Source organism: Amblyomma maculatum, chromosome 1, assembly GCF_055883805.1.
Source record: "Amblyomma maculatum isolate TAMU_Amacu chromosome 1, ASM5588380v1, whole genome shotgun sequence".
Taxonomy (NCBI): domain Eukaryota; kingdom Metazoa; phylum Arthropoda; class Arachnida; order Ixodida; family Ixodidae; genus Amblyomma; species Amblyomma maculatum.
The window spans coordinates 255,620,586-255,636,166 of record NC_139344.1 but is presented as its reverse complement, the minus strand read 5'-3'; the positions used below and the strand labels follow the sequence as shown (position 1 = coordinate 255,636,166).

General features: G+C 48.1%; 1 protein-coding gene across 1 annotated transcript in view; it reads right to left on the bottom strand.

Moving 5' to 3' along the window:
• Positions 1-9,521: 9,521 nt before the first annotated feature.
• LOC146206271 (uncharacterized) overlaps positions 9,522-15,581 on the bottom strand; it is a 36,956-nt gene continuing 30,896 nt past the window's right edge. The window contains exon 9 of the mRNA XM_084608686.1: positions 9,522-9,662. Coding sequence (XP_084464812.1) covers positions 9,522-9,662 — 141 coding nt within the window. The remainder of the gene's footprint in view (positions 9,663-15,581) is intronic.

The following is a 15,581-nucleotide window of genomic DNA, read 5'->3' as shown; positions in this document are numbered from 1 at the left end:
GAAAACTTGAAAGTATGAGGACCGTATGAATACAAAGGAGGCAACCATTTTTTGTTCTTGTCAGTGATGTAATCGGAAGATTTCTTCTCTACCGTTTCGACAGTTTTACAGTGAGTATTAATGAGAACCGCTAACACGTTTTCGAAAACCAGGGATGGAGAAAAAAAATCATTTCTCCCCTTTTTATAAAACGATTTGCAAAATAGGCAACCAGCCGTTTTCTCCCTTTCTCCCTTTCCCGCTTTATTTCCCTTTTCACCTGTCTCGAACCATTACAAACCCCCCTCCGATGGAGCTAGACTTTAAGCACTGGTAGCTTTCGAGGTGCTTTTCGACGAACTCCCTCCACCACGCTCAATTTCTTCTTACCTCCTTCTCCAACTTGCTGTAACCACCAGTCTTCAAGGTCTCAATCAGTGACACACCCCTTCAGACCAGCTCAGATGGCCTTTTACTTCGGTCAGAGGCTAGCACCTTTACAATGAAATGTCAGTTATACCATCACATGACTGGCCAAAGTGGTGCTCTTGTACTCCTAATCAATATTTCTAAAACCTGTCGTATTTGTTTTTCAACAAGACTGGCAGCCCCAGACGTTGCCGCCTTGCATCTGGCTGTCAACGTTCTGGAAGCCTTGAATTCATTCCCCGTGTATCAAGCGATAGCTTATACAGCTCATTCGGTAGAAAAGACGTCGGGGTAATAGTCGGCATCGCGTATCGTAAATAATTGAAGGCTGAGTAAAAAAATCGTATCATTATATTTTTTGCTTCTTGTGATTGATAGCTGATTGATGTGATAGGTGATGACGAGTTAATGAAGTAATTGTATAAAAATTGATGAATCAAATAAATGAAAGAAATTGAAAAAAAATGGGTTAAATAGATGTGAATATACTCAGAATGAAATGCCAATGCCTGATCATGCTAACTAAGATTAGAGTGTGTATTCGGTCATTGAAATAATTGAAGTAACTAAAAACACGAAAAATGCGTTCAAAGGTGTCAAATTGATCAGTACGGAAAGCCAATGTTTTGTGATGCTAAGTATCAGTGTATAAATAAAATAAGAAAAACAATACAAACTTAAGAAAGTGAAAAAACAACAACAACAACGTCATGAGTGGGAAATGCTATCCCATCATACTCATAACGGCGGTGTTTACGTGTCCCCTAAATTTTTAAAGTTTTCCTTTGCGAGGTTGCATTACAATTGAGGTGGTTACAAGCTATCGATGCTGTTAGCCTTGCGGGATCTGCTGTCAATCGCTGCACCGCATCAACCCTTAGATATTATTTAAAGCCCGGAATCATAATGCACAGAGGCAATACATAGCAAAAGACAGCTGCTGATAGGACGATTTCGAGTTCAAATCAGTCTCGTAGCAACCTTAGAAGAAAACGAAAAGCCTACAAGACTGGTATTTGCAAACAAAACCCCGGTAAAACTCCTCGTCAGTATGTGCCATGTCATCAGAAGCACACAACGACGACGGCGACTGGTTGTCATTATGTAAAAATAGCTTGAAGGGAACCCCGTGTAGCCCTCCCGTCCTCATCAGGGCTTTATTCGGGCGTTTTATCCACAACGGCTGAAGGTGTTGCCATTTTATGCGGCCTTACGAAAGCAGCCTCCTCTGTTTTCCATGCCGGGTCATCGGCGCCAGTGTGACGATCACGGTGGTCACGATGTAAGAATATTTAGGTGGGGACACATCGAGGCACTGCACGCAAGTTTCCAGATAAAGTACCAGCCACGCTCTTCTGAACCAGGCCGCTGATTGCAGCGTCAGCGCCGATGTAGCGATAGATCTTCGCCGAAAAAAAGAGCGCGTACATCAACGGCTCCGCTGCGATAGCAATTAGCTGATATTCCACTCCGCGTTCCTCCTGCGCGAGCCGTTCGCGTGGCCCGAAAAGCTTCTCCGTCGTCGCCAGAAGCATCAGCGTAGCACTTTACCACTGCTATACTTCCATTCCACTGCCATCGCGTCGCAAGACCGAATTTTGTTTCTAGGTGTTGTTATTGACCCTCACCTAAAATGCCATTATCATATAGCGGAAACTTGCAAGAAAATTTCATTTGGGTTACGCGCACTAATCAAAACCCGATCCTTTTTCCCAATCCACACGTTACTATCACTTTACTACGCTTTCGTCCACAGCCACTTCAACTACGGCATTTCATCCTTGGGTAACGCCTATCATGTTCATATTTGGCCATTAATAAAACTGAAAAAGCAACCCATACGCATCATAACCTCCTCCCCTCGAATGTCACCGTCGCACATTTTGTTCATGAATTTAAATGTTCTACCCCTCTCGGCTCTATATCTTTATAATATCGGCATTCTATTCTTTAAGATTCTTCACCATCAGTTCCCATTTAGTATTTTTTCTCCCGGCATGATCAAAAACAACAGCGTTACACGGTTCGCTCTACGTAATTATTTTCTACTACCTAAGGTCAATACTAACTACGGGTAACAAGGCCTTCAATTTTCGTCCATATCATTTTAGAATTTTTTGAATTTCGACATTAAGCAAATACACTTTCTATGTTCAAGTTGAAATTAAAAATTTTCTTAATTTGTGATTTCTTTGTTTATCTTTTGTTTCGCGGAGTTCATAAGTGTTTTCGTACTTTTTTCTGTATTCTGCTTTTGTATCTAAATATGTCGGCAATGTACTCTTTACTATGTATTTTGTTATTTATTTTCAGTGTTGCTTCATAAAGTTTCTTACATTAATATTATTCTTTATGTTGCCTATCGAAATCTATTATCATGGGAGGTCCCACCTGCGGTTTTGTACCATGGAACCTATCGCTGTATATTCTTGTAAGTTTTCTTTTGATTCAAAAATAAACTTTCAACTTCAACTTTATTCTTAAGCCGTGCACATTGCATCACAGCAGAAGCGAAGCCCAGAATAATTTATTGGCTTGTCAATACTATTGACGTAATTTACATCCTAACAACGAAGCGAAGATGGTTTGGTTTGGTATGTGGGGTTTAACGTCCCAAAGCGACTCAGGCTATGCGAGAGGCCGTACTGGAGGACTCCGGAAATTTCGACCACCTGGGGTTCTTTAACGTGCACTGACTTCGCACAGCACACGGGCGCGTTGTTTTTCGCCTCCATCGAAAAGCGGCCGCCGAGGTCGGGATTCGATCCCGCGTCCTTGGGCACAGTTGTCGAGCGCCGTAACCACTGCGCCACCCCGGCGGGGCCAACGAAGCGAAGAAAAGGTTAAGTTACTCTTTATGCTGAAATATGGTGGAATGAGCTGCACATCATTCAGCCATTAAGTCATGGTTATTCAATGTAATGCGCTGGTTAAGCGCAGTTTTCTCACTTTGCATAGCGTAAATATATGGCAGGGAAAGCGAAACCCGAGTATGATTGGGCGAATGGGAGAAAAATATAAATAAAATTCATGGTATATTCTTAACCTTTTAATGAAGGAAATGCCACAGCGCCCCGTACCGCTTGTATATCGCACAAATCACTAACGTGCAAACGACTGAGTGGACCAATGGGGTAAGCAAGCGAACAAAAGTACGTGAACGAAAACACCTGAACAAATGCTGTCGTGATTTAAGGCATTTTGCCTCACGCAAGCCCAGCAGCCATCAATATTTGCACCTTTGCACGAACCCGGACTACACGAACGACTGCACAATCCCTGAAACGCGTAACCAATTCCGCCCGCCATGCCCCCTTTACACATCTTGTCCGGGTTGTAGACATGCAGGTATCACGAAGGGGTTGGCACGCTGAAAAGTTCGCCGAATGGGCTGCGGCCGCCGGCGCTTCCGTTAACATAAGCTGTTGGCGCACATCATCTTGGCTTACGCCAACGGCGGGAAACTGAGGAACTAGTTAGGTAATGAAAATATTACGTTCTAAAATACGATTCAATGAACTAGGCATGTGCATGGTCCGTACGCGCAAAAACCACCACCCTTCATCTCTTATCGTCGTAACCACGAAAAGTCTCAGTGTGCCATTGTAATACGGTGATATGTGCACAATAATAATTTCTAAGAATCTGTAATTAATGAAATTTCTTGCTCGCATTTTTAACTAGCATCAATCATCCCATCATGTAAAAAAGTTCCTTACAACGCTGAGTAATCTGTTTGCGTTCATCATCAGATTTGTAGGCTGCTTTGGCGCACCACATAAAACTCGTCGATTTCTAATGTAAATTCAAGAAAGTTGTTAACCATAATTTTGTACCTCCGTTGTTTTGTATTGCATAAATTATGCTTGCAGTTCTTTTTCCATTGTTGTCAAATTCTATTCCCTTCTTTACTGTACCCTGTACCCTGAGGATAACAGAAACCAAGAAATGAGAAAAGAAGCAAGGAAAAAAAAAAGTAGTATGGTATAGAGGAACTGAGAGGGGGAGGTTGTTCAGTAGAAGCTAGCAGAACCCAATTAGAGGACCTCTAATATAAGGAAGGAATAAAGTAAGGAGAAAACGATGGATCAAACGAGTGCGCGTGGAGAGGGCGAACAGATGAGCGGGCCACTGATGCGCGAACCAAGGAAGCAAAGTCAACGAACCGAAATGTCCGATCGTGAAGCAGGTTCAAATTCAACGTGAAAAATTCGTCGCCTTCTGCGCTTTTATTTAGGCATGCACGATGCCACAGATTCACAAACCTGTGCCTAATACTGGACCTAGACAAAAATAATGTGACAAAAATATTTTCCTCTCAACATCGGCCCTAGTTTACGAGAAAATGGCCCTCAAAAAGCATGTATTCTCCATGAAAAAGCATTGCCTCTCACTACGCCACAGAGTGGCCGATGGAGCTCCAGGCCAGGAGGATAGCCTTCCACCATTTGGAGCGCCTCCACAATGCCCCTGATGGCCGTCCTCTCCTGCATCGCCTCCTGGGTTGCCCTCCCTCCCGCATGGGCCACCTGGTGGGTGAGTTCGAGCAGCTGGTGGGCGGCGTCGACGGGGACCATCCTCTTCCACCACGACCGGACCTAGGCCGGCCGTACTTGGTCCAGCTGTCGCTGCCTGGGGCTGGGACCATGCGGACCATGGCTACTGCGTGCCTTCAGCAGGAGGTCGCCTGCCTCCTGGAAGAGGACCTCGTTGGGGCGGTCCAGGTCTTCACCGACGGCTCGGTCCTCCCTGGGCCCTTTCCGTCGGCTGCGGCTGCCTGTACAGTTCCGGCCCTCGGCATCTCCAGGCAGGCTAGGCTGTCATTCGTGGCCTCCTCCACCACCGCCGATCTGGCTGCCCTCCAACTGGCTGCGGAGATCCGGAAGGCGGTCATCCTCATGGACTCCCGCTCCGCCCTCCAACTCCTGCAGAAGCCAGACGGCGCCCCCCCCCCCCCATGGTGCGCAGTATGGCGGCACTGCTAACCGCCATCGGGCTTGGGGGCACTGCCTTGAGCCTCTGCTGGGTTACGGGCCACACTGGAGTGGCTGGCAACGAGACAGCTGACTCTGTGGCCAAAGCTGCCCACAACCCTGCCACCCCCATCAGCGCCGCGGTGGGGCCTCTGGACGTGGCGAGAGACCTCATCTGCCGCCACCTCCTCCTAGACCATGCGGCCTCTAGAGTGGCGGGCGGCCATCGCCCCTGTCCGCTCCCCACCAAGGGTCTTTCCTTCGCCCACCACTCCTTCCTCCTTCGACTCCGAGTCGGCTCCGCTCGGACAGCCTCCATACTTCACCGGTTCAGCCTCACCCCCTCTCCGGCATGTCTGCAGTGCGGACTGCCAGATGAAACGCTGGAGCATCTTCTCTGTGAGTGTCCATCTTTTGCGCTGCAGCGTGCCACCCTCTCCTTGGGCTATCGCTCCCTCTTCCTTCCCTCTTCCACCTCAGAAGAGGTTCTCTTTCCTCGTGGGCCCATCTCGCACAATCCCTTCCAGCTGCTCCTCGGCTTCCTGGCGGCAACCGGCCTCGCCGACCTTCTGTAGACGCGCTGAGGGGCTAGATACCTTGACTGTGGTTGCGTAGCGCAAGCGACCCTTTCTCTCTCCTCATTCATCCCCTCCCCCTTCTCCAACTATCTGCACGTCGGCAGTGGCGGTGCCGCTTCCGTCGGCAGTCAACCGGCCAATGTACTCCCCCTTCAATTTCAAGTCCAGCCACAAAGAAGGAGAAGACGAAGGCTGCTGAGAACTGTCATCTCGTAAGGCTTAGACGAACTAGTGGACTTTATCCACGGCCGAACTCGAGGGAGAGCGCGCTTCTCCTCCCTTGGCACCGGCCGTGCTTTATTTGACACTGGTGCGTCCCGCTGTGTCCCCACCTATATATCTTGCACCATGGTCAAGGTCAGTGGGTGCTGACCGTTGCACGTTTTGTCAAGGCTCCAAGCGGCAGCTCGCGGCGATCGTGCAAAATAGGCGTGCGGCGATGAAGTATGCGCTCGGCTTGAAGTGAACTTGAAGTGCGGGCAGACCATGGAGGAAAGAAAGGCGCAGACCCGCAGCGCGCGCCCACTGGCGCGTAGTAACACCCTCTTCTAACCTCTTTGCACTTCGCCCACAAGGGGCGCTGGTAGCCTTGATTAAATTGGCTTTAACGGCCGTTTCGGAGCTGATGCCAGGCATGGAAGATAGAGGCGCCCTTGTCTGGCACAACCTGCTTTCACATTCTCACGTATTAAAAATCTGCCTTCAAATGCTAGGACGTGGTTTACCCTATGATCGATTGCCTTTTAACTCTTTAAAATCGGCCCATGGTTTGCACCACAAATGTTGTTTTCTTACATTATCAGTGGATATATTCGTGCACATAGGTTGCTTGAGCCGTCTCACCAATGAAGCGCTTTCTGGAATCCTTTTTAAAAAGTTTCCTTACGATATCAAGGTAGTTTAGAAACAAACAGTGCTCATTAACTTCTGTACCATATGGTGTCCACCAAACAAGCTTGTGACAAGGAACTGAGAGGAGGAGCATTGACATCTCAATGTAGCCGTATGGCTGCGCTTGTGTGGATGCCAATGAGTAATTACTCCCTTATTATGAATATATCAATGACTAGCCGGGTGACTGCTCACTGTAGGTCCCCTTTAGGTCCACCAACCAAACGGTCCAATTACGGAGAAGTTTATTCGGGTACCGTTAGATGTTGGGAACGACGGGCAATTGGCAGTGTTTCATGCCGACGTAGAAGGAAGGCCATTTAGAGCAGTAGGGCTCTTCTACAAATCTTTATCGGTAGTGCCTTGATGTGGTTAAGAGTAGATCGAATTGAATTCTAAAACTCGAGCCTCTACAATTAGCGCATTCCCGTGGTCTATTGGTACCCCGGCGAGGTTGCATGACTGGTCTGCCATCGTCTTCGCTGTCCCTTATGAGCTGTGTGCGGAAATTAGAGCACTACCTAATTGCTTCTCAGCTTACAACGCGAAAAGATGTGTCTCATTCACTATCCTTTGCGTTTCTAAGGCTCTCCATATAAGTATCCGGCTGAAAAAAACATGCAACCCCCACTTAGCGGTCGCTTTCTTTCTGCGAGAGATCCTAGGTGGGATTTAATATTCGTTCTTATCCCATTCCGGAATACTAGAACACGAAGTGGTGAACGCCCTCGCAAAAGCTGCTCAAAAGCCCAATTCTACTCTCTTCCAGAGTACTTGCTCCACATGATTACATTTTATAGGCTCCGTATCCTTCTGGTTGTATCCGCTTACCGTGATAACTGTAGGGTCGCGGCAGATTCGCCCTTTATGCGTCTCCCAAACTTCACTAGACCGGAGCGCTCCTTTTTCATTCGCCTAAAAATTAGTTGTTCCAGCGCCAGAACATCGAAATATTATGGCCTATATATCGCCCAGTCCCAGCAGCCCTTTCAATGGCGACACTAAAATGATCGGTCATGTCATTCAGACTCATGCCAACCTGTTCGGCTCACACCAGCCAACGTGATGTCCGCGTCCCGAACAATCGCACTCATGGTATTGCAGTTATCAAGGGAGTGCGACTTTATTTCTTGAAAAACATCTTGATATCTTTCAACACTTTCTTCATTTCCTCGACGTGACAGATGCAGCTATTGGCGATTTGGTGAGCTGGTGCAGCTCGTACTTAACACTTCACACGTGGCCCTCCAATTCCCCCGAGCGCTGAGTGATATCTAGGCAGGAGAAGCAGAAAACCCTTTTGGGAAACTTAAACTCCGCCTCTAAGGCGATAGCGTTAGTGGCTCCCATCTGCAGCGTCTCCTTGGGGTTCTAGTTAGCGTACGTGCACTTTATTACTCGCTTAATCACTAACCCCCATTAATTGGTGCCTTTATTACCTGATACATGCTCGTTAGCACGCAGTCGTAAGCTACCCAGTTGTGAAAAACCACCCGACATAAAGCCCTGCTTCAACTAACCTCCTATCGAGCATGCCTGTGTGGCCTTAGCAGTAGCGTGCACTGGCTCGGGATCCAGGGGTCTCGGAGGGTTCGATACCTATCTTACCCTCCCACCTCAAAGGAGCTCGGCCATGCATATGATCTCGTGACGTCACACAGCCCGCAGACCGATCTGGGTCCGGTCATGTCCCCTGGCCACTATTACCTACCTGAGGCGTGCCGGTGGCTTTTCAGTCATCCCGCTGACACTGACTCCGACGCCGGACTTCCTTTAGTGAGGTGCCTGTGTAACACTAACGCACTAAAATAGCTCTCGTCATGAATGTCCCATATGCACTTCATAGAAAAAGATGGAATTTTTGTTTTCGCAATCAATATGCGTTTTTTGAGGCGATGCTTTTCGCCCTGCACCGTAATCTAGGCTTTATTGCCCCATTATTTGCTATTTTATCTAATTGCGTGTTTTCTCGTAGGCCAGAAGGAATTCCATTTTGTTTACTAGGTATTCAGGTATACTGTTTGTTGCTACGAAGACAGAAATGGGGAAAGGAAAGAAACGGAAAGGAGGTTGGAACTTGGAAAATGTCTTGAACTGATGTTCCATCTGTGGAAGCAGAGAGCCCGCATCACATGTTCTGTGTGAAACTGTAGTTTTAAGCCGTGGTTTTTTAATAAAATGAAATTTATTTGCATTCCGTATACACAACGCATGCATACATATTGTCACGCACTTCCCGCGGTCCTTATTGAAGGAAGATGATTTTACAGGAATACAGGAGGAGGAGGAATACAGGAAATACGGAACGCAACAAATACGCAGCGCTAGGAAGTCAGACCAACTATATTCAATTCATATATGGAGTGTGAGCCCGAGTCGGGCTCAAATGCAGACGTTACTAAACTTCATGAACAAATATTTCTTAATACAATCGCCTCTAACCCTTAGACATAAAACATAAATTCACATAGAACAGCCTGTACCGAGGAATAAAAATTAAGCACCAGAAACAGGGTCAAACACTGTGCCCCCAAAAATGTGGTGCGAAAAAAAAAAAGTAGCAAATACAAGAAATGGCACGCCGCTCCAAGTTCGGAGGCGGCCGTCCTAAAAAATATCGGGTTAAACTGCTGTGGCATCTTATTCTCAGCAAGCTGCATCTGCGACACAGCTATGACAGCGTCTGTTGGTCTCTATCCAGCTTCACTGGTGCCTCATTTGCCGGGCCACTGAGCCCCGACGGCGGCGCCATCTGCGGCTGCAGGCCCGCGCCGAACGATGCAGTTTCATTGCTGAGGCGTGGTCCCTTTTCCTGTAGGCAGCGAACGGCAGCCAGCAACACCGGAGGTACCTACATGTCACAAGCTTCTAGTATAGCGGAGACGTACTGGCGTAGACGTAAAACGCTTTACCTGACACCGGATGCGTACGCGTAGCGGACCGGCTCGGATTTACCCATGTTTCTGTGCGTGCACAGGAGGCGTCTAATAAGCTGTTGTGCGTCGGTAATGCTAATACGTCTCCGCTGTGCTAAAGACATTAACAACTCAGGACTGTTACGTGCAGTGCGCGGCTTTAGCGCCAAACGAGCTGCGATTAGGGACAAAGCATGAATACGGGTTACAAACTCGCCATCAACGGACGGGATGACGCGGGAATAGCACACGAATAACATATCGAATGGGGACCAGTATGCGGAACAGATAATGTTTGGAACTAGAATCACACTGAAAGGGCAATCCGCCGGGCTAATTGGCACATGACAAGAATTAACGTCGCAGCAAACTGTCTTTTTCTTCTCTCTTCCGTTAGCTTTGCTTTTATTTTTGTCGGCTGTCACTGTTTTCTAAAAAAATAAAGAATTCGTAGTATGCGAAAGCTGCCTTTTCAGTTTTTTTTTTTTATTTTCACACAAAGTGGGCACAAAGTGATAACATCTCATCAATGTCATAATCGTCTGAAGTGCTTTCAACTTTCTGATCACTGCTGTCAGTTTGCTTGTTTCTATGCATGGAAGCTTAGTGGCCTCCATTTTGCAAGAAATATCGATTTCGCAAAACGTTTCAAGCGAAAGCTTCACTACGCTAGGTAGAGCAGCGCGTAGCGTGACTGATTATTTGGCCTGCAAGTGACCTTAACAGATATTGCGTCATTACTTTGTTAAAACCAATTTACAAATGAAGCGAAACTTCACTACGCTTAGAGACGGCCTCTTCGTGGCACTAAATTTGGCCTTGAAGTAACCTTGATCTAATAAAGTGTGGGTGTCGACGTTTCCGTTGTGTCCACCCAAAAGTATACCGCACCTTCCTTTTCTCAGATCCTCACATAAGCGGAGAGACAGCCCTGTGTTGGTGCGATGTCAGCGCAGGTTAAAGGTCCTCAGGTGGCCAAAATTACTCTGTAGCCCTCCACTAGGGGACCTCTTTTAACGCTCCCCGCTTTTACTCCTACGTTCCTCCCTTCCCCGAAGTCTGACAGATACTGTGCTTTTCTTTTCTTATAAACGAATTTACAAGAAAAAAATATGAAAACAAGACATTGACCTAGTTACGTGTAGGTAACAACCATACCGTGGCGTCCACCCAGAAGTATAAGGCGCCTTCGTTTCTTTAAAACCTAAGTTAAAGAAAAAAGAAATATGAAAAAATCACGGATTGAAAAAGCGGTGTTACAGAGGCTGTCGCTATGAGTCCATTAAAACTGATTGCTGGGCTCGTTGGTGCATAGTTACATAAAGGAAAGGTTAATAGCGCAAAAAGACACTCACAAATAAGCACACATAGACACACAGCGCCGGTCTTGTGTGTCTATTTGTGCCTATTTGTGAGTGTCTTTTTGCGCTATTAACCTTTCCTTTATGTCGCTATGAGATTCACAGCTTTCGCTTTATCATTCGGTTCAAGCCATGCGTAAAGCACCGCAATGTTTTAGCCCACGCGTATAGCGAGATATTCTCCTCGAAATTTATAACTGAATATATTTGCGTACGCAATGTCGTGACCAGGCTGCGCAAGGCCTTTCCCTGGTATGACGCTGCTGATGCGCGTGTCGTTGCTTCAATGTCGACTGAATAGAGTGACAAGGAAGCAGTTATTATCTTTGCTTCTCCCCACGCTTTGATTGCGTATAATGAAATGCAGGGTGTAGCTTTTTGGTTGTCTTCATTGGTCACACTGCTCTCTTCATGACATTCTTTTTTTTTTTTTTTAGTAGTGTTTCTTTTAAGTAGCGCTTTGAGGTCACCAGGAACCGGGACTCCGTGATTACCATAAGCTATTGTTTTGCGAAATGCATCCGCGCTTGAAGAAGCCAGAGTACCCGGGTCCAAATCGGTCGCTTTTTCAGGGGGGTGAAAGGCGAAATGCATCAGTGTACTCTATGTGGTAAGTGCACGTTTACCCCCCCCCCCCCCCCTCCCCTATTTCCCATAGTCTGAGACGCTCAGGGAAGTTAAACACCACATACCATAGCCTGGAGGTGATGTCGACCAGTCTGGGACATAATCGTGTTAGGAGCCCTTTTGCATTCTTATGTTAAAATCAGACAGTGTTCTTAAATCGATGACGCCGGAGGACTGTGCAACGCTTCAATTAAGCCCACTCAGCTCCAGTCCGCATTGATATTGCCAGGGAGCGCCACTTCAACGTCTTTCGCTGCGAGCGCTGAGGTAGATGAGCGAGATCGTGAAAAAACGGCCTTTGTCACACCCGACGGACTTTACGAATTTAAAGTTCTACCTTTCGGACTTTGTTCCGCGCCGGCCACATTTCAGCGGATGATGGACACTGTCCTCGCCGGGCTTAAATGGCAGTGTTGCCTAGTCTACCTAGGTGACGTGGTGGTCTTCGCAGAATCGTTTTCACAACATCTTAAACGCCTGCGGTCAGTACTCGAAGCCCTTCGATCCGCTAACTTGACGCTTAAGCCACAGAAATGTCACTTTGGCAACCAAGAGCTTAAATTCCTCGGTCATGTCGTAAGCGCTGCCGGCGTGAAGCCCGACCCTGACAAGCTTACTGCTGTTGCGAAATTTCCGATTCCACGTGACAAGAAAGCTGTTCGCAGATTTCTCGGCTTGTGCAGTTATTACCGCCGTTTTATCGATAACTTCGCTGATCTTGCTGAACCGCCGACTCGGCTCACCCGGGGAGACACCCCTTTTGTTTGGAGTCACGAGCAAGAAGCTGCTTTTACCGAGTTGCGTCTCCGTCTCCAATCGCCGCCTATTCTAGCCCATTTCGATGAGCACGGTGAAACAAATCCACACTGACGCCAGTAACATTGGCCTTGGGGCGGTTCTCGTGCAACGTCAAGAGGGTGTGGAACGAGTCGTCGCCTATGCCAGCCGTGCTTTATACCGCGCCGAGATGAACTACTCAACTACTGAGAAGGAATGCCTCGCCATAATTTGGGCGGCTGCAAAATTTCGCCCCTACCTTTATGGTCGCCCATTTAAAGTGGTCACTGACCACCATTCCTTGTGTTGGCTGGCCAACCTGCGTGACCCATGCGGCCGCCTGGCGCGATGGAGCCTTCGCCTACAGGAGTTTGACCTTACTATAGTCTACAAGTCCGGACATAAACATGAAGATGCTAACGCGCTCTCTCGTGCGCCCGTCGAGCTCGCTTCACCACATACGGGTGACTCAGGCAGTTTTCTCGGAGCTGTTGATGCTTCAGATATGTCTCATCAGCAGCGTGCTGATCCAGAGTTACGAGCCCTGATCAATTATTTAGAAGGTCAGCCAGCCACAATACCTAAGTGCTTTTCTCGGAGCCTCTCAACTTTCTGCCTGAGAAGTGGTGTACTCTATAAGCACAGCTCTAGATCCGATTCGAGAACCTACCTCCTCGTGGTACCAGCAGCTCTGCGAGAGGAAATCCTTTCCGCGTGCCACAATGAACCAACTTCTGGTCACTTGGGCTATACTCGCACACTTGCTAGAATACGAAAAACATTCTACTGGCCTAACCTTGCAACTGTCGTTAAGCGCTATATTAAGAGCTGTCGGCAATGTCAGCGTCGGAAGGTTCCGCAATCAAAGCATGCAGGCCTTCTCGTGCCCATAATACCACCACGCGCACCGTTTGATCAAGTCGGCATGGAACTTCTCGGTCCTTTCCCTCGATCCTCCGGGGGCAACCGCTGGATAATCATCGCCACAGACTACCTGACTCGATATGCCGAGACCAAAGCGTTACCTAGTGGTACAGCATCGGAGGTTGCCCATTTCTTTGTACACCAGATCATGCTGCGGCACAGTGCTCCGACCTGTATTATTACTGACAGAGGGACTGCCTTTACTTCACAAATGATGGCCGAAGTTTTTCATCTCAGCGGTACGGCACATCGAAAAGCTACTGCTTACCATCCGCAGACCAATGGGCTGACTGAAAGGCTTAATAAAACCATTGCGGACATGCTGGCGATGTATGTCGACGCCCAGCACAAGACTTGGGATGCTATCCTACCATATGTGACATTCGCGTACAATACGGCAGTCCAAGAGACGACACGCTTCACGCCGTTTCGCCTAGTTTACGGCAGAGAGGTTCGGACGATGCTGGACGCAATGCTCCCTTGCGAAACAGATACCGAGCTTTCTACTGACGCCGAACACTTTGCCCAACATGCTGAGCAAGCACGCCAACTAGCACGCGTCCACATCGCCCAGCAACAGGACAAGGATTCACGCCGGTACAACCTCCGCCACAAACAAGCTTCCTACAACACCGGGGACCAGGTGTGGGTGTGGACTCCTGTTCGACGCCGTGGCCTATCAGAAAAGCTGATTTGCCGTTACTTCGGACCATATAAAGTCTTGCGGCGCCTCAGCGACGTTAACTATGAGGTCCTCCCAGATGGCCCAGAGCAGAGAGGCCGTCGGCTACCTCGTCCAGAGACAGTTCATGTCCTACGCATGAAGCCGTATTTTACGCGGTAACTGAAAGACGGCATCTGCAAACTTTTTTTTTTCGTTTACTTTTGTCCACCTGTGTGCACGTGTGCCTTGTGCGTCACGCTTAAGGAGGGAGGAATGCCAGGGGGCGCTCGCAGCGAAAGACGTTGAAGTGGCGCTCGGAGAAAAAGGACGAAGTGAATCGGCTCCGGACTAGAAGGACGTACCTAAAGCTTGGACCTTATAATTCCACCTGCACCGGCTCTGGTAACCTAGCCCTAGTCGCCAACATCGTGACAATATGCTGGGTTAAACGTCCCAAAGTAGCACGTGAAATATAGAGGCACCGTAAAGCGGAGCGCTCAGGATTAGTTTCGACCGCTTGGTGCCCTTCAGCGAGTGTTTACATCCCACAGCCTGCAAGCGTTTTAGCTAAACCACTCCATTGAAATGCGACGGCTGGTCGCAACTGGTACTCGTTCCGGCGTCCGTGGGATAACCTGCTTATAACGCTATAATCCAGTCCACAGTCAGCGCACTGAGTAAACAACTGATTCTGGTCCGCCAGCCGAAGCCCAAGCTACAGCGCTTGACAAAGTACAAATGGCAACGCGTTACGCCATTGGCCATATTAGCCCTGCGGCTATGCTATAATTACATACTGTGTTTCCAATCAGACCAACTGTCCTTACCAGTTAAAAAAAAAAATTAAAGACGATTTTGCGTGCTTAGGATAAATACGAGTTACGTGCTCTACTGCCGGTTTTCACCTTGGTTTCGGATTACACTCATTAGCATGCAGCCATCGGTTACCACAATCTACAAAAGACCACCCGAGATTGATATAAGGCTCCCCTTTAATCAAACTGCACGAACGCGCCTACGTGGCATAGGAGAAGCGCGTCTTACTCAAGATCCAAGTGCCCCGGTGGGTTCGATTACCATTTAAAGAGTCCTGCCCAAGTTGGCAACCTCTGCCACTGCGGCCATGGCATGCCAGCTGGCGGCCTCACACAAGCTTCCAACGAGTCAGTGCACGGCCTCGTCACCAGAAATTTATCACCTGCCAGATGCATGTTCTTGAGGAGGAGCGGAAAAATACTAGCGAAATAGGGAGGACGGTTTTTGTGCTACCGCCCTTAAAAAGGTAAAGCTTACTCCCATGCTAGGCTTATATTTTCATCGAGCCTACCATCAACGATTTTAAACATATGGCTGCTATTCTGCTATCTGAGCGAACTGAGGCCCGTATTCATGAGGGTTCCCTCTGGAGGCAAAGAATGCCGGCTCTAACTGCATGAAGGACGCTGTCCCATGACAGCGCTACG